Here is a 19,420-nt window from a genome sequence, read left to right on the forward strand (position 1 = left end):
TATAAGTGAGCGAGGAAACCTCCCCCAGAGGCAGGAGCATGATGGTTGGTTAGGTGAGAAAGGGAAGATGCTTTATTTTTCTTTCTTTTTTTTTTTTGTGGTACGTGCCCCTAGTGGGAACTGAACCCAGGACTCTCTGGTCCGCAGGCCGATGCTCAACCACTGAGCCAAACTGGCCAGGCCTTTTCCTCCCTCCCTCCCTCCCTCCCTCCCTTCCTTCCTTCCTCTTTTCTTTTCTTTTCTTTTCTTTTCTTTTCTTTTCTTTTCTTTTCTTTTCTTTTCTTTTCTTTTCTTTTCTTTTCTTTTCTCAGGTAGAGTGGGAGGGAGAGAGAGGAACAGAGAGAGAGAGAGAAACATCCATGTGAAGGGACACATCGAGTGGCTGCCACCCGCACAACCAACCAGGGCCGGGGACAAACTGCAACCGAGGTATGCGCCCTCAGCGGGAACCGAACCCGGGTCTCTCAGGACCGCAGGCCGACACTCTAACCGCTGAGCCAAACCGGCCAGGGCTTTTTCTTTATGGTGGTTATCACTACCTGGCATAAATATGTTTTAGGGTTGCCTGTCTTCCCAGCTAAGTACATAGGAACAAAGATTTTGTCAATTAAAAAAAATTTTTTTTGTTGTTAATCCTCACCGGAATATATTTTTCCATTGATTTTCAGATAGAGTGGGAGGGAAGGAGGGAGGGAGGGGGGGGAGAGAGAGAGAGAGAGAGAGAGAGACAGACAGAGAGAGAGAGAGAGAGAGAGAGAATATGATCTATGAGAGAGACACATCGATTGGTTGCCTTCTGCACAACCCCGACTGGGGCCAGGGATCGAACCTGCGACCTAAATACATGCCCATGACTGGGAATTGAACCCTCAACTCTTCGTGTCTGTGCGCTGATGCTCTAACTGCTGAGCCAAACCAGCCAGAGCATTTTTGTCAGTTTGTATCTCCAGTGACCAACATATAGTAGATAGGCAATAAAAAATTTTAAATAAATGAATGAATGAGTGGACAATTGAGAATAATTTGAAAAAGAGAAAGTAGACTAGATAATATTTTGTGGCTGACAATTCCATGCTGAAATGTACTCACAGCCAGCTAGCAGCTGGTGGTTCTAGCTTTGTGAAGACAGAGCTGAGGAAGGCCTTGGCCTTTCCTTCAGGTGCTTACTGTCTGGTTAAGGAGGTCCACATTGACAAAGAACTGCTAACAGTCAGCTGAGTAAGGTAAGCACTGAGGAATCAGCCATTGTTGGTCAATTGATTGTTCTAGCTCATCATTTGAGGAAGGTTATTGATTTGCAGAGCAGTGACTGAAGTGAAGGCACCAGATGTGGGGCAAGTGCAAGGCATATTTGGGAATTGTGAATGGCCTGTTTGGCCAGAGTGCAGGATATGGGAAGTTAGGGTAGAACAAAGTTGGGATTAGGTGGTGAAGAGCCATGACTGCCATAGTAAGGAGCTTGAAGCCACCAGAGAAGGAACTATCAGAAAGACTTAAACAAAGGAAGACCTGATCAGTCCTGTTTCAGGTAGTAGACATGGCTTCACTAGTGTTGCACACTTGACACCTGGTGAGAAGTTATCAGAACCTGGACCAGACTGAGACTGATTGATAGAGCTGCCATTTAGTGAGCACCTCGTCATTCTATACTCTGAAGTACTGCTTGTTAACCCATTTTACAAAGTATAGGAGATGCAGAGATACCAAGTTACTTGGCTACTAAGATAGCGTGTGTATGGCATATGAAGGCAGATGAAAAGTAAGGGGCAAGGTCAACTTGAAGCTGATAGAATATTGGCCTGGGTGCCTAGGAGCATGGCAAATGATTAAAATAAGGAACTTTCCCCCTATTTGTTGGAAAATAAATTATTGAATATCTACTGTGTGTCAGGCATTGCCTGGGTTAGAAAGGCAGAGATGAAGTAAGTCATCCCTGCTTAACAGAGAGCGGTCTGACAGGAAGGTGAGTGCAAATACATAGCCATGCAGACATAAGAAGAAAGCAGAAGCAAGAACAGCTTTTGAGGGGGGCAAGTTCTAGTTTGGATGGTAAAAGATGGTTATTGTTGCAATATTTTCTTGCTACAAAAGTAGGAAATAATTTTGTGTGATTCACAGCGAATTTTGTGAATATTAAGGATGTTTTTCTTCTATTAGAATTTTTCATTTGTAATTTCATGCTTAAGTGGATCAGCATTCTTACTGGAAGGGTTTGGCATTTAACAGCCATGGGCTTTTTAAATGTCTTTGCTAGAAGCAGTCGAATTGAAATGCTTACATGGGTCCTACTACCTTTTTTCTTTTCTTTGTGTGGTCAATATTTTCTGAATGCTTACTCGGTACAAAGCACAGATAGCATTAAGGCTTTATAGAGAGAACATAAGTAAGATGTATCTGCTGTCTTCCTAGAGGTTCTATCTTGTAGAGAAGTGGCCAAATATCCCATCTGTATTGGTAATACCTACGGTGGTTCAGCAGCAGCCCTGACATTCTGTAGCGAGGTTGCCATTCAGTCTTTTTAGTTGGACCAGTTGGAGGGGGAGGGGAGGGGGAGGGGGAGGGAGAGGGGGAGGTGTTTGTGTTAGGAAACATACGAGGTATTCAAATCTGAGTGGAAAGAGGGTGGTTCCTAGGTGCTGGCAAAATCTCAGAGATGAGGCTAAGGGGAAAGAGAATAAAAGATGACTGTGGCACCTATTTGTGAGTATACCACCTTATGCTAAGATTTAATATACATTATCTCATGTGATACTTCCAGTAGTCCTTAGACTGACTGACTACCTGATTTTACAGGTGAGGAATCTGATTCTCTGGGAGGTTATCTGCTCTGCACCTGTTCCCGTAGCTAGGAAGTGGCCAGCCAGGACATATCCTGATTGTGCCACTCCTCTGGCTGCCCTTTCCCCTCTCAGTAGGCTGCAGCAGGGAATGCCTGTCGGGAGGACAGTGAGGATGAGGGGCTGGGAGAGGGAGAAAGGGGGCCTTGCCTGTTCCTGGGAATATGGGTGGGAAGGGGAAAGAATAAGCAATAAAGGGATGGCAGATTAGGAAAGGAGAACAACCCACCTGGCATCCCTGAGGGCAGTGCCTGCCTGAGGTGCCACTGACACCTTTTTAAAGAATTCTTTCTTTAAAAATTTTTATTTATTTATTTTATTTTAGAGAGGGAGAGATAGGAACATCCATGAGAGCTAAACATCTGTCGGCTGCCTCCTGTTCGCCTCCCACCAGGGATCAAGCCAGCAACCCGGGCATGTACCCTGACTGGGAATCGAGTTGGTGACCTCTCAGTGCATGGGAAGACCCTCAACCAGCTGATCCACACCAGCCAGGGCTACTGCCAGCTCTTTTGATGCTGGATGTGTGTGTGTTCTCTTGGCATTATGCAGGCATGTTGGCTCCACTAATTCATCTTTCATGCTACTTTGTTAGTCAGTTTGCATCTTTTGCTAGAATTTATACCTGCATGATTCTTTTGCTCATTCTGCCCACATTTGTTGAAGGGCAGCAGTATTTCCTTTTCCTTTGTTCTCTCCTGCCTCTGCAGACTGGGATTTTAGCCTAGAGCTCTATCTTTCTCCTTTAGGGTGTGTTTCAGATGCAGGCTGATTTCAGAGCCCCTCTTGGGGTCGGGGGTGGGGTAGGGATAGAGGTTGGGTTGCTGTCTTTGCATTCTGGTCTACACCCAATAAATCACAACCACTTGAAGAAAGAATAGAGCATTGTTTAGGTCTAACTGATTGAGCAGTTCAGGGCTTTTTAATTGTGTCAAGCTAGGTCTTGTCAAACTGCATTGACTTAGTAATGTTCCATGTCAGGACCTACAACGTTGTGACATCGGGGCCTCTTCCTATCAGTCATCATAAACACATTTTATATTCCAATAGAAAAGCTTCAGATATGAAAGAACCCCCCAAACCCAGACATCCATTTTCCACCCGAGTAGCTATTGGTCCCAGACCGTCTAGATGCTAGTGCAGCCGTCCTTTGAAGTCAGTTGCTGAACATTTTATTGTCTGGTTATAGAGAACAAGGGAGCTTGATATGTGTCCTTTTGCAATGCCTTCTAAGTATTAATAGTCAGAACTGGGTGGTAAACATTATTCCCATTTCTCTTTACTACACGAATGACACTTAGCACTAAATATAACCATCTCAGCTATGCAGACTTGTACTTCAGCCCCACACAAGTTTCTGTGATGTTGACTGGGACAATCTAAGTCTCTTGGGCATTCTTGTTGGCTTGAATCACTTTCTATACTTAGAAAAAAAGGAGCAGAAATATTTAGGTTAATACTTAAGTCACCAAAGGATGAAAAGTTTTTTATTTCTTTAAATGATTAGTGAGCGTACCCTCCAGGATCATCCCAGTGTATTCTGGAAGTACTTATCCTGTGGAAATGTGACCCACTCTTGGCTGCAGCAGAGCTCAGTCAGATGTCACTGTGCTCACTCAGCTGTGGGGCGAGAGGCTGACGATTTGCTTCCCATGAGTTGAGCAAGCCATCATGTATTGTGTTTTCTGTGATTGTGGGAGTTGCTGCTGCCAGGCGGTACCAGCTTTCCTGCCAGGCCCTCTTGTTGCCCTTCTGAGACACTCTGTACTTTTCACAAACAAGAACTCCCTAAATTGTGTCCAGAGGACCTCCTATAGCTATCTAAATATTTGTCTTGGGTGTGCTGTTCTACACCACTGAATTCCCAGCACTCTGAGAGGGCCTTCCTGGGGTGGGGGAGCCTGGGCACCAGCCTCTGGATGGCGCACTGAGTTGGGAGTTTGGAGATAGAGAGCCAGGCCCTTGACTCAGTACTGCTTTTGGCTTGAATGAGACTGAGTTAGGCAACATGCACTGGTGGAAAGAGCATGGCTGTGGGCATTAAACTCAGACAGACTTTGAGTATGATGAACCCTAGCTCTGCTGTTTATTGCTTGCCCTTGAATATGGTACTTGTAACTCTCAGCCTCAGTTGCTTTGTCTGTGAAACAGAGAGGTACATGAATACCTACTTTGCAGGGTTTGCTTTGAAAATTAAATGACAAACTAGGTATAGTATATAGTGACCCCTCAATAAATTTAATTAATAATAGTAAAAACAACCACCACCGCAACCTTTATACAGTTGCTTTCTTATCTCAGCAGTCAACTACAAAGAATCATAGTTGCCCTGGCCGGTTTGGCTCAGCGGTTAGAGTGTCGGCCTGCGGTCCAGAGAGACCCGAGTTTGGTTCCCGCTAAAGGCGCGTGCCTCGATTGCAGTTTGTCCCCTGCCCTGATTGGTCGTGCGTGTGGCAGCCACTCAGTGTGTCCCTTTCACATTGATGTTTCTCTCTCTCTCCCCCTCCCACTCTGTCTGAACAAAAAATGGGAGAATGTCCTTGGGTGAGGATTTAAAAAGAATCATAGTTCAGGATTTTAATCTGCCTCTCATCATTACCTCATATGTCCTAGCAATAATAATTAAAACAGTTAACACTTATTGTAGACGCCTGTGTCAGATATGCTAAATGTATTATCTCTTAACTTTATAACAACCCTGTGAAGTAGATACTGTTACCACCTCCATTTTATAGATGAGGAAACTGAGGGCCAGAGAAGCTAAGTTACACACCCAAGGTGACACCACAAGAAGTGAAGGAGGGAGACAATAAAAATGTAGGGATTTTTTTAAAAAGAATAATTTATTGACTTTTTTAGAGAGAGAGGAAAGGAGAAAAAAAACATTGATGTGAGTGACATAGATCAGCTGCCTTCTGCATGTGCCCTACTGGGGATCAAGCCCACAACCTGGGCATGTGCCCTAACTGGAAATTGAACTTGAACGTCTCAGTCCATGGAACGTTATTCAATCCACTGAGCCACACTGGTTGGAAACCTCTCCGTGCACAGGAAGTTGCCCAACCCATTGAGCCATACCCGCCAGGGCAAAATGTAGGGATTTTTTATTCTTTTAAAAAAATATATTTTTCTCTATTAATTTTTTTTTTTTTTCAGAGAGAGGGGAAGGGAGAAGGAGAGAGATAGAAACATCTATGTGAGAGCCCTGGCCGATTTCGCTCAGCGGTTAGAGCGTCGGCCTGTGGTCCAGAGAGACCTGGGTTCGGTTTCCACTAAGGGCACGTACCTCGGTTGCAGTTAGTCCCCGGCCCTGGTTGGTTGTGCGGGTGGCAGCCACTCGTTGTGTCCCTTTCACGTCGATGTTTCTCTCTCTCTCTCTCTCTTCCTCTCTCCCTCCCACTCTATCTGAACAAAAAATGGAAAAATGTCCTTGGGTGAGGATAAAAAAAAAAAGAAACATCCATGTGAGAGAGAAACATCGATCAGCTGCCTCCTGCATGCCCCAACCAGGGACTGAGCCCATAACCCAGGCATGTGCTCTGACCAGGATTTGAACCAGGATCTTAGTCCATGGGACATTGTTCAATCCACTGAGCCACACCATCTGGGCAAGGGATTTTTTATTCTAAACCTGGTAGTCTTAGTTAATAGCCTCCATTTTTTTATCAGTAAAATAAATAAAGCCTCACATGGGATAATAAATGTAGTGTCCTGTACACAGATACACAGATGCATACAGAGGGCCTGCCACCTGAGTGGCTTTTAACCTAAAATCTGCAAGTTAGCTTGTATCCTTAGGTATAGGAGGTAGCTTAGTTAAAGAGTGATTGGCAGTCTCGCTAGGCTTGGCAGCCCTAAGCTCCCAGCCCACTCTGTCTTATTCTCACAATTTGATGTGGTTTCCTCTGCCTCTTGCTCTAAGCAGCAGACCTGCCTGGACTGTAAGAAAAATTTCTGCATGACTTGTTCGAGCCAAGTAGGAAATGGGCCCCGCCTCTGCCTTCTCTGCCAACGATTCCGAGCAACAGCCTTTCAGCGAGAGGAGCTCATGAAGATGAAGGTGAAGGACCTGCGGGACTATCTCAACCTCCATGACATCTCTACTGAAATGTGCCGGGAAAAAGAGGAGCTGGTGTTCTTGGTGCTTGGCCAGCAGCCTGTAATCTCCCAGGAGGGCAGGACTCATGCTCCCACCTTTCCCCCCGACTTCCCTGAGCAGCAGGCCTTCCTGACTCAGCCTCATGCCAGCACAATATCTCCTACCTCATCCAGCCTCCCTTCTTCATCCACACAGGCCACTCCTCTTCCCGCAACCCAGGCTCAGGAAAATCAGCAGGTACAGCTCCTTCGCAGTCTCTGCCCACTGGAGGGCTCGTTTCCTCTCCTGCCTGCATCGTGGGAGTGGGGGGTGAGCTTAAGAGTCTTGCTTACGTGAAACGTTTCTGCCTGCTGATGCATGAGTGGTGTTTCCTGACATCATACTCAGGTTTTGGCTTTTTTCAGAGATAAGAATGCACAGTACCAGGTTTTTTGTTCAATACATAACATATCCCAGTTACATAGTTTTAAAAAAATTCATTGTTCCAGAAATATTTTGAGAAGACTCAGTTACCTCTCAGTTCAGTTCAAATTGCCTTCCCACTTACTCACCTTTGTTGTGGTCTGTCTTAGCTGGATGGGGAACTCGGTTCCTTAGTAACCATCCTAAGGCACATGGGGGAAAAAGGAACATGTGGAGGGGAGGAACAGTAGGGAAATACCTTGACCAAGACAAAGGCGCTGCTTCTCTCGCCAGTTTGGGCAGCCACTGCTGGCATAGTATTGAACAGTAGCTGCCTTCTCATAATGCCAGTGGGGCCTGGAAATGGTAAGTCAAGAGCAGCCCATTGATTGAGTTTATGAACAAGGCGTGGCAACTACAGAGATGAGTAATACACTGCCTCTGCTCTCAGAAAGCCTAAGAGGGAAGGTAGACACACAAACCAGCTGTTGGGTAAGAGTGCACCAGTGGACTTAACCATGTGTAAGGAGCGATGGTGTCCTGTAGTTGTACTTTAGTGCCTTAGGAGGATTAGGACCTAGAAGATCCATTCTGTTTCCACATCCACTTTGTCACTGACTCTTTGAACACCTTGGATGAACTTTGAGCCTTCAACAATGAAATGAGGTCAGTAATCCCAGGCTACTTTTGTTCTCGCAAGGATGTTGGGAGGATTGACTAGTGTGGTTTTGGGTCCAAAGAGCTCTGAGCTATTTAGAGCTGTCATCGTACTCATGTTGTCAGTTCCCACAAGGGGTGTGGAGGTTGCTACCTGTGGGTGATCACCTCCTTTGCCAGGACTGGGCCCCCTGATTCAGCTCTGATGGGCACTGAGGCATAAAGGCCAGTGTGATAGCATACTTTACCTCCACTCATGTACTCCTTCATTGGCTTGAGCATGCTTTCTCCCCAGCTGGAGTTTAACTCTTTCCTCAGCTCTGGCTCTGTCTGTTGGAGACACCTTTACCTCCTGTGATGACTTCCTCCCTTTGCTCAGTTGAGCACACCTCTCTGTTTATGGGGAGCTAGGAGAGTAACTGGGGGAAATTGTTTTTCCCTGCAGAACCTTCAGGTGAGTTTTTTATTGAAAGGAGGAGTAGGTTTTAAGCTTTTGTCGTTAACCAGAGATTTTCAGACTGCACCTAAAGGTCACTGTATTACCAGATGTAATTGGGTACTTCTCTGATCTCTGACGTTTTCAGAGGGCCTTCACGTCAGCTCACATGCCCTTTTCTGGTGAGAACTACATTTTTCAAGCCAGAAAAAGAGACATGGGGAAGTTAAGTAATTTGTGTAAGACCACCTGACAATTCTATACATGAGCTGATCTAGAATGCACATCTTCTCCTAGCGCTTGCTCCACCATGTTCTTTCCTTTACCTTTAATGCTGTGACTATAATTGCTAGGGAAGGAAGTGTGTGGAATAAGCAAAACTGTGGACAGATGCTAGCTATAGATTTTGATTTAGTCAGTGGGCAAAGACAACATGCTTTGCAGCATGAGATCCAGTTTCTCTTTCCAAGAAAAAAGGGCTTACAAAAGCTGTCTATTTAGGAACAGGTTAGGCTCTGAAAGACTTTTTGCAATTACAAGTGACACCAGGAAGCCAGTCTGTACCACATCTGCGTAAAACAGGGAACATGAGAGGTGTATAAAGACATTACTTTGGGTGTCTCCCCTACCTCTTATGCTATACATGTGATCTGACTCTCATTTAGCATTTTTGGTGGTAGTGGTAGTTTCTGCTTTCATTTCCACTATAGTTGCTTGCTGCTGCTTAATTAGCTCCATATGTGTATCCGAATTTGGGATGAGTGGCTGGGGCCAGCGGTGACTGGTTTCCTAGGTTGTCCATTTGCTATGCTCTGAGACACTACTGGAAAAGGCCTGTGAGCTCAGACACCTCTTTGCTGTGGGCCTACAGGAGGCCCTTCGCCTGGGGGGAGCAGTGGGTGAAGAGGGTCTAGTTAAGGTGCTTATGGCTTAAATGGTGATGGGGTCAGGAGGCTCATAGTGCTGAGTACTGTGCTCTCTGGCAAAACCTGAAGGAGTACCTGGGAGGAACCTTTAGAGGAGTTAGAATTCTAAGCAGAATGAACCTTTTTTTTTTATCCTCACCCGAGGATATTTTTCCATTTTTTTGTACAGATAGAGTGGGAGGGAGAGAGAGGAAGGGAGAGAGAGAGAAACATCGATGTGAAGGGACACATCGAGTGGCTGCCACCCGCACGACCGACCAGGGCCGGGGACAAACTGCAACCAAAGTACGTGCCCTTAGCGGGAACCGAACCGCAGGCCGATGCTCTAACCGCTGAGCCAAACTGGCCAGGGCCAGAATGAACCTTTTTTAAAGCACAAATATTTGTCTTATGTAATCTTAGGCTAGTAGACTCTTAGATGCTTTAAACTAGTTTTTTGACCAGGTTTCATGATAGCTCCTAGTACTCCTGTACCCTGCTGGTTGGAGCACATTTCCAGAATGTGAGAGCAGTGACTGCCCAAAAGGGAGGGAACAGGGTGGTGAGGGGCTGGAAACTTTGTTTCATTTGGGCCAGTTGAGGAAGCCAGGGAGATTTAGTGTGGAGGGAGGGAAGACATGATATGAACAGTTTGAAAGAGAATAGTGGACACTGGTCCGAGGGACAGAACCAAGGATGGGGTGGAAATTACAAGAAGGGCAGTTTGAGGTAAATGTCAAGAAAAAATTCAGTGGCAATTTAGAGAGCAGTCTCCTACAGTGGACATGTGATTTTCCTTTCACTCAGAGTGTTGAAGCTGAGAGTAAATCGACGGTGAATGGGCCAATGCCATCCTGGTGGTGGGCAGAATTAATGCACTTGTTCTAGAGTTGAACTCTGTATTGTTTCTCTGCCTAACAAAATCAGTATTAGGGAGCAGGCCTTTGTCACACTGTTGTGGAGACTCCAGATTTCTGGGGGAGATGGGAGTCTGTTTGGGACATGGTGTGAACTCTGAAGAGGCCAATGCTCTGCAAATCCCTGGGAAATCTCTGTAGATGTGATGGCACCTTTCTCTTCCCACAGGCCAATGGCCATGTGTCTCAGGACCGAGAAGAACCCGTCTACCCAGAGAGCACAGCCAGAGCACCTGCTGAGGAGGAGACCCAGGTGGGGCCTCTGCTCGGGTCTGTGCCTTTGCCTTTGCCCTATCACTGGTGTTCTCAGGCTGTGGTTAGGAACCTCTCAATGGACTCTGAAATGGAGAGAGAAGAATCAGTCTGTGATGGTAGTCCTGAAATTCTGTTTAGGGGAAGAATTAGGTGTTAGTATTCCTTCGAAACTATCAGTGTGTTAGTGCAGAGTTGTGAGGTCAGAGTGGAGACTGGGGAGCCTCATGGCCCAGTAATTTCCAGTTTCTTGATTTTCTAAGAGCTGCCAGAGTGCAGGCTCCTGGTGCTACTGTGCAGGTCTTGTTGTTATTGTTCTTCTAGCACACAGTAGCCATTGTCGGGGAAGGAGGTCAGATAATCAGGAGGAAAGATGAGAGGGAGTCAGGCCTCAGCCATGGCAGGGCCAGTCCAGAGTACACAGCTATCAGGGCCATGGAGCTATGCCTACAGAGGATTGGTTGTCAGGGAAGTCTGCCTCTTCCTAGGGAAAGAGAACTCTGCAGTGGAGAGAGAGAAAGGCCAGCACCATGCTAGGTGGTTTCTTGTGCTGCCACATTCAGTCTCCACAGCAGCCCTGTGTGCTAGCACTGCTCTCCGTGCAGGGGCAGACGGCTCAGAGAGGGGAGCAGCCCTGTGTGCTAGCACTGTTCTCCGTGCAGGGGCAGACCGCTCAGAGAGGGGCGCAGCCCTGTGTGCTAGCACTGCTCTCCATGCAGGGGCAGACCGTTCAGAGAGGGGGGCAGACCGTTCAGAGAGGGGCGCAGCCCTGTGTGCTAGCACTGCTCTCCGTGCAGGGGCAGACCGCTCAGAGAGGGGAGCAGCCCTGTGTGCTAGCACTGCTCTCCGTGCAGGGGCAGATGGCTCAGAGAGGGGCGCAGCCCTGTGTGCTAGCACTGCTCTCCGTGCAGGGGCAGACCGTTCAGAGAGGGGCGCAGCCCTGTGTGCTAGCACTGCTCTCCATGCAGGGGCAGACGGCTCAGAGAGGGGAGCAGCCCTGTGTGCTAGCACTGCTCTCCGTGCAGGGGCAGACCGCTCAGAGAGGGGCGCAGCCCTGTGTGCTAGCACTGCTCTCCGTGCAGGGGCAGACGGCTCAGAGAGGGGAGCAGCTTGCCTGATATTATTTGCCATTAATCAGTGGAGGTGTTAGGATTCAAAATTAGGGTCATCTGACTCAAATTGGTGCTCCTCACATACACTGCTTGGTTTGTGGCTATTTGTGCCTGAGCACAGAACTGTCAGGAGGAGACAGGTCTGTTGTGCATTGCAAAGCACTTGCCTGGTAGTCTCCCTGACTCAGTTCCTACTTCTTGAGGTCAATCACCAGAAGTTTGGTGTGATGAGTGCTTTGGGGTCCTTGGAGAGAGAACTTGGGGAGGTAAGAGCTGAATCCACCAATCTCACCTTTGCCTTTTTAGTCTGTTGATTCAGAAGACAGCTTCGTCCCGGGCCGGAGGGCTTCTCTCTCTGACTTGACTGACCTGGAAGACATTGAAGGTCTGACTGTGCGGCAGCTGAAAGAGATTCTGGCTCGTAATTTCGTCAACTACAAGGGCTGCTGTGAGAAGTGGGAGCTGATGGAGAGGGTGACGCGGCTGTACAAGGACCAGAAAGGTCTCCAGCACCTGGGTGAGGGGGCCTCCAGCACCTGGGTGAGGGGCTGTCTGGGTGGCAGCTGCACAGAGTTCTGGAGTGCTGGCTGTCACTCTGCAGCATGACAGCATCTTCCAGGGAAGGGGTCACCTTACACATTTGCACCATCTAATAATAGCTGTCCTGTGGAGTTGAGTGCCAGGACTGAGTTGGGCATTGTATGCATTTATTTAATCATCACAGCAGCCTGTGAAATAGGCATTATTCATCCCAGATTTGAATTGAGGATTTCTTGGTCTAAGTTCATGGCCTTTCCCATTGTACGTCACCCCCACCACACTCACTACTGCCTCCAACAATACTTATTTAAACAGTTGGAAGATTAGGAAGAGAATCTTAGCACACATTGTGCAAGACTTTCTGCTTGACAGTACGTGGGCTTTTCCTTTTATTCATTTCCCAAAGCATCTACATGGTGTCATTTTCAGGCAATGCCCATTAAAGTATCTAGGTCTGTGCTCAAATGAGTTTGGGGAAAAAAGACTTGATATTATGTCCCCCTGTTACTGATTCATGGTAGTTACTATACTAGTAAAGGTGGAAAGTCCTGCAGAAGAGAAATGTGTTTAGCTATTTTGAACTCTATATGTCCTGAAATGATGTCGCTTGGAACCCTCCTCCCTCCCTTCCCCAAATGATTTAGTTCCCACAGATCCACATTTCGATTCCTTGAATGCTTACAGTAGTTGAAGTCAGATTTCAGGCCCTCCTCTCCCAGTAGCTCAAATTCATCCAAGTTAGGGGACATCTTACCTGATCAGACTCACTCTTCCCTTTGGGATTGTCTGCAGAATCTACCCTAGAGTTTTGAAGACACAGTGAATAGGAGATGGCTTCCCCTGGGAACTTCATGCAGACACCCTGGCTGACTGGAACAGACTGTTGCTTCTTTCTTGACTTAATGCTAGCTTTAAAAGTAGTAGGAGCTGATATTGTGCTTATGTGGCATCCTTTCTACTTGGCAGTTCTGTTCATGCAAACCAGTGGAGTCCCTATTCTAGACTAGACCAGGCACACCAGCAGGAGCTTTCTGTGTGTTCTCAGCATGTGCAGTGAGTGGGGAGGGCAGGTGTCTGTCTGGGCTCTTGGCCATCCTGGTTTCGGCAGGGAAACAGAGGTCAGAAACAAAGGCAGGGTGGTTGGAGATCCCTCATGTCATCACACATTCAGATATCTTTCTCTTTCCTTTTCAGTGTGTGCTGCCGAAGACCAAAATGGTATGTAGTTGTTTCTGTTTGGGAGTGCGCTTAGGCTCTTAATGAACTCTTCTGTCCTTCCCCTCCTTCAACCCCAATTCCTGCTAAACGTCCAAGAATTCTGAGCATATCGGTATCCACAGGGTGTGGAAAGAAACTGAGAACCAGGGCTTCTTGGCATCTTTTGAAATTCTCATTCTCATTCTCATTCTTTTCTCCCTGTAATGGGAGAAGAGGTGCAGCCTACCTGGGGGCAGACTTATTTTGCAGAGCTCAGAAGCCAGCATTTGTAAAAGATTTAACAAAGTGAGGGATGGCACGTGTCACATTTGGTTCATTTTTCATGCTGGTGCTAAGGCACTCCTTCCCCTACAGTTTGCCCTCAGTTCTGGTCTGTGTGTACCTTCAGGGAAATCACTTGGGATATTTAACAGCTTCTGGTACCAACCAAAAGGAAAGGGTGATGACCTGAGAGAGTCTAGTTTTTGTATAGGGCTGGGCAGTGCTAGAGCTGCTCTGGGGACAGCTCAAAAAGGTGTCACACATGGGCTCTCCAGGCACAAGATGCATATCCTACCCCAACTGCCACACACCCACCTGTGTGTTAAAGACCACCACTGAGCCTTTGAGTACTCCCAGAGTGCACTGCAGGAATTGGACGGGATCTGGGCACGTTCTAAAACACTATGGTACACCTTTTTAAAGCCTCAAGGCTATATGGTTGTGAGTTCTTCCCCAAGAGAGAACATTCTCAGAGTAGTGTAGGAGCCTGCAAAGCATTTTTAAACTTTCAAAAGATTCTCCAGGTTTGTTATTTAGTAAAATGATCTGTTGCTCAAAATGGAACAGAGTCTTCAGGCTGATAAATTATCAAGAGTTGAGCCCTTCTCAGTTCCCTCAAATCATTTGGAGTTCTAGAGCCACTCCCTCACCTTGATGCCAAGATAATTCATACTAATCCGCTTGGTGTCTTCCTTTCTTTTTCTGATTCCCTGGGAGAATGCTGGCAACTGAGTCAATGAGTTTATTATTATTCCTGAGAGAAGTACTCAGTGATGAAATTCTGTAAACTATTCCTGTTCACTTTAGGTATTTGTATAGTTCAGTCCTTTCTAAACCTTCCCTGTTAAGGCTAACAACTCCTCAGAAGGGTAAATAGGTTTCAGGACCTTTCACAGCCAGCCCACCTCAAGTGTTTTCTGACTTTTCGAATAGTCCAGAAAACAGGAAAAGAAAGTGCAGAAGCAACAGAGCAGGGAGCATTCCTCAGTGGAGTGGTAGAGTAACTGGTACGGTCCAGTTCCTGTTCATGGCTACCTGGTCAGGCTACCATTTAAAACATGCTGGCTGGGGTGGCTGGGTTTTTGGACATGCATATTTTTCTGTTTGTGTAACTAAACCTGGATACTGGCCATGCCCACTGTATTTCACCATTCAGACAAGATAGTGAGCTGTTATTTTTTATTATTATCATCTTTTTTAATCCTCACCTGAGGATATTTTTCCATTTATCATCAGATAGAGTGGGAGGGAGGGAGAAAGAAACATCGATGTGAGAGGGACACATCAACTGGTTGCCTCCTGCACGACCCCAACCAGGGCCAGGTATGTGTCCTTGACTGGAATCGAACCTGTGACTCATTGGTTCACAGGCTGATGCTCTAACTGCTAAGCCAAACCTGCCAGGGCAATGGTGAGCTGTTATTAAGAACTCTGTGCACTGAGCATTTACTACTATATTGGTAGTCCTTGCCCTTAGGCCACTTGCCCAGAAGGCACCTCCTGCCTGGATGTGGATCCTGGCTTCTCTGCTTAGCTGCTGTGTGCCTTGGGCAAGCCACTTGACCCTTTGGCCTTAGTTGCCTCATATGTAAAATGAGTAGTCAGAGAACATACTTCATAATTTTTGTGAAAATTCAATGAGTTAAAATATGCAGATCTCTCAGGACCTTGCCTGGTACCTGTAAGCATTCAGTAAGTGTGCGCTGTTATCATCCCCTTGGGAGATGTTTATTTATTAGACATTTCGAGAATACCTACCACATCACTGGCATTTTAGGGATCCAAAGATGAATATCTGACCCTAGAGCACAAAGCAGGTGCTAAACATATAATTGTAGAAATCGAATGAATTTGTTGAATTAAAGAACTCATAGTATATGCCCTGGGCTGGTTTGGCTCAGCCGTTAAGAGCGTTGGCCTGCGGACCAATGAGTTGCGGGTTTGATTCCAGTCAAGGGCACGTACTTCAGTTGCAGTTCGTCCCCTGCCCTGGTCGGGTCATGCAGGAGGCAACCAGTTGATGTGTCTCTCTCATATCAATGCCCCCCCAATCTGATGATAAATGGAAAAATATCCTCGGGTGAGGATTGAAAAGAAAAAGAGCTCATAGTATAGTGGGGGAGATAAGTAGGCAAATTCAAAAATTCTAATCCAATGTGGTGAACAGTCGTGGGGGTATGAATATAGTTCTGTGGGGATAGCACAGAAGAGGGAGCTATATAATCTCTGTTGGGCTCTTCCACCAGGAAGTTCTGAGGAAGCCTGGGGGTGGGGGAGGGGTTTGTGGGATAGCACAGGGGGACCCCTTGATTCTTGGCTTTATTAAATTGATAATGTTTACGGATAAGCTTTGTGATTCTTAATCATTCAATACAGTTCCGATTATTTTAAACTTTTCTGAACCATTTTTATCTTTTCAGCATGTTCTGCCTCGGGATAATGGTTCCTAAGTGCCATTCATTCACTGTATTTCAGTATCAATTGCCTGAAAAGTACTTCTTTTAAGCTTTGAGGACTTTACCTTATTTATTATTTAGTTCTCCTGTTCTAGGGTGTATTTGATGTACAGGTACTTTGTTCTTCAAATCTGTAACCTGACCTATGGAGGTGTGATGTAAAGCAACTGGAATTGGTACTGGAAAAGTGTTTTCTTGGAGATCTTTTTGAGGGGAAGTATGTGGATTTGGGGGTTTGTTCACAGTGTGCTTGTTCTCTCCCACTTCCACTCTCCCACTTCCACACACTTACTCTGCCCCTTTTCTGCCTTGTGTTTGTACAGGGGAAGCAGTGCCATCCAGCCTGGAGGAGAACCTGTGTAGGATCTGCATGGACTCTCCCATTGACTGTGTTCTACTGGAGTGTGGCCACATGGTAACCTGTACCAAGTGCGGCAAGCGCATGAATGAGTGTCCCATCTGCCGGCAATATGTGATCCGCGCTGTGCACGTCTTCCGATCCTGAGGGCTTGGTATCGGCTTCTTCAGTGCCTTACAGGGACACAGTGCGAGGTGTCTGGGCTCAGGGTTGACCAGCTTGCAGAGGGGCAGGCTAACAAGAAAATCTGCAGTGTCCCTAAGACCAAGGCAGAGATGCTCTCTCACCTCTGGGCATGCCTGTCTTGCCACGGAGGTGTACCTCTTGGCTGGCAGAGCCCAAGGCAGTGAGAATTGGTATAGATCGCTTGGGCATGTCCCTGTTTCAATGATCTTGGGTGATGATGGTAATTGATGAAGAGAGAGGACTTTCCAGAATGTGGACCGTATCTTCCTCCCTTCCTCCTGTACCCCACCTAACCCCCTGAGCTGACTGCCTGTGTTTCACCAATGAGGTCCTGGTAGAAATGGTTCTCTTTCTCCCCAGCACATTTGGATTTATTTCTGGTTTCACTGGCTTTCTGTGCTTTAACCTACTTTTGCTAAAGTTTCTTGCTATATTGCCTAAAATGCATTTGTTTCTTCAGACTGAAAAGATGTTGGCTTACCAGACCAATAATGACCCTCCTTAGCACGGAATTTGGACCAGTAAACTTATCTCTGATGAGAAATGAAACACAAATGCTATTGAAAAACTTCAGTTATTAAGAGTTGCTCCTGTCAGTGCTGGGTTTAGGAGCTGCTGCCAATCTCCCAACCTGGCCTTGGAGCCAACCAAGCGTCTGGTTCCCAAACTGCTGGGAAGTTCCAGTGTCTGTGAGATGGTGCATGGATCTTCTCTGCTTCTTCTCTGGGGCCTGACTTAGCTCCATCCTTAATTTTAGTTTGAGAAAAGGGAAAGTGTTGGGTTGAAGCAATGGCTTTTGCTTAACTTTGACTTCTCCGACAGACATGAGTTTTAAACCCATCTCCCCAGAGAATGAATCCTCTTTCCCATGTAGGTTTAAACACGGTTTCATTCAAGGCATAGAGATGTAGGCATAGGTTCTGGCTCTTCTCTAGCCAGACTTCTCATAAGTTCCTGGAGATCCATCATGTAAGACATGTAAGAGTACTTAAGAGGTATCAGAGGTACTGAATGAGGCTGGTTTCTGCCCTTGAGCAGACAGCTGGAAGTCTTAATTCCCCAAGTTGGTGGGGACTCCCTACTCCTATTTCCTTTCTATCTACTGACTTGGGGATAGGTGAGGAAGAAGCGTTCTCTAGGCCCTTTAGGAAGGACTGTGCAATGAGTAGGTCATGTTCTTGAGCCCTCTTAGTGTCTTCACACCACTGGAAGAGCCAAAGGGCTAAAGAAAAGTCTGCTGGCGCAGCTTGGCCAAGCACAAACATACATGTTATTAGAGGAGCTGCGTGTGCTCCCATTACCAATGGATGATCTATGCAAACCCTAAACACTGAGGGCCTTGGCAGACCCCCACCCCCCACCCTCTTCCACCCACCCCATGGTAAGAAGCAATCATGACTCAGAAAGTAGTGGGAGATGACCTATTTATCGGTACGGACATATTTATGCTTTTCCTTCATTATCAACCACTAATCCCCTTCAGGGAAACAAAATTTTATCAAGCAGTTGTCAGCTGAAGACCGGGCCATTTACTAAGTCCTGGATGATTTGATTCTGGGCCACAGCCTTTGTAGGAACTGGGGGTAATTGAGATTTCCCTGTGAAGACATCTATCTGCTGGACAGTAACTACTGTAGTTTACAATGCCTACCAGTTTGGCAAAGGATTTAGCTACTCCTCAATTCCACTGTGAAGCAGGTCTGTGCATATGCAATTCAGTTAAGGTCTTGCAATAACTTCAAGGTAGAAGCTGGCTCTCTTCCTACTTAAAACTTGCTTTTTCTGCCAATGCCTTACCTCTCCCTACCTCCCAATTTGCTTCTTAGACGAGTTAAAAATAATATCCTAATGGTTGATTAAGAACCTAAGAATTAGAACTGATGTCATTTACTCATTTTGGAGAAAGAACTTGCCTTTAAGCCTTCTAACCTCTCTTGGTGATGGTTTTCTTTAAAAAAGGTGTTAAACAACCCTGATTTTTTCCTTTTCTTTTTTTTTGTATCTTTTCTATTACACCAAATAAAAGTTGGGAATTCCCAAACCCCATTTCAGTTACTGTCTAACCTACGTAGAAAACTTGGCTTTTATCCTTTGATGCTCCTTCCAGTTCCTCATGGATCTTTTGTTGGTTTTAATCATCATGAAAACATATAATTCTTCCAATTATTCCTTGGCTTTTGCTGTGATTGTTTAGAAATTTCAGTTGAGACTTAAAAAAAAAGAAAGCTGACTGGTTCATAACGTTGGAATACTTGGATCCAAACTAGTAAGAATAAGCTGTACAGGAATTAGTGCTCAATATATATTGTATAAATTCGTTGAAATTTTTTGGATGTGAATATGTTACTTCAAATGGCTTATATTAAGATTCTCTGACTTGGGTGTTAATACAAACCCAAATGTGTATTTTTTGTTACAGAGCTCTGCTTTATAATTTTGTAATAAAGTTTCATTATAGATATCTGTCCTATCTGGTGTGAGGTTGCCAGAGGTCTGATAGTTAAGACTGACAAGAGTTGATAAACCACAGGCTGATCCCAGGTGTGTGCACACAGGTATGCTATTGAGTATCATTTTTGGAGATGCTTGGGTCATGTCATGTGGCTTTGGTCAAGGAGCCCTGTTCAACACACAAGGAAACTGAAGCTTGGTGGTGTTGTGACTTAAGATTTCACTACTATATGGGAGAGGCCATGGAACAGCCTAAATGAGGATGGGAACTGAGGAGAAAAAGGACCAATCAATCGTAAGACTAGATAGGAAGAAGCACTAAGTGAGTTTAGA

The 19,420-nt window shown here is 46.0% G+C and overlaps 1 protein-coding gene across 16 annotated transcripts in view; it reads left to right on the top strand.

The window, feature by feature from the left end:
* The window catches only part of RFFL (ring finger and FYVE like domain containing E3 ubiquitin protein ligase), a 55,943-nt gene extending 36,523 nt beyond the window's left edge, over positions 1–19,420 (top strand). For 4 of the 16 annotated variants that reach the window (XM_036267673.1, XM_036267674.1, XM_036267676.1 and 1 more), the window contains 5 exons: positions 6,760–7,245; positions 10,423–10,506; positions 11,924–12,134; positions 13,352–13,375; positions 16,416–19,420. In XM_036267673.1, the coding sequence (XP_036123566.1) occupies positions 6,760–7,245; positions 10,423–10,506; positions 11,924–12,134; positions 13,352–13,375; positions 16,416–16,597 (987 nt within the window). In that variant the 3' untranslated portion in view covers positions 16,598–19,420. The remainder of the gene's footprint in view (positions 1–6,759; positions 7,246–10,422; positions 10,507–11,923; positions 12,135–13,351; positions 13,376–16,415) is intronic. The other 12 variants (XM_036267668.1, XM_036267681.1, XM_036267682.1 and 9 more) reach the window with 12 other exon arrangements.

This window comes from Molossus molossus, unplaced genomic scaffold (genome assembly GCF_014108415.1).
Source record: "Molossus molossus isolate mMolMol1 unplaced genomic scaffold, mMolMol1.p scaffold_m16_p_19, whole genome shotgun sequence".
NCBI classification, from domain to species: Eukaryota; Metazoa; Chordata; class Mammalia; order Chiroptera; family Molossidae; genus Molossus; species Molossus molossus.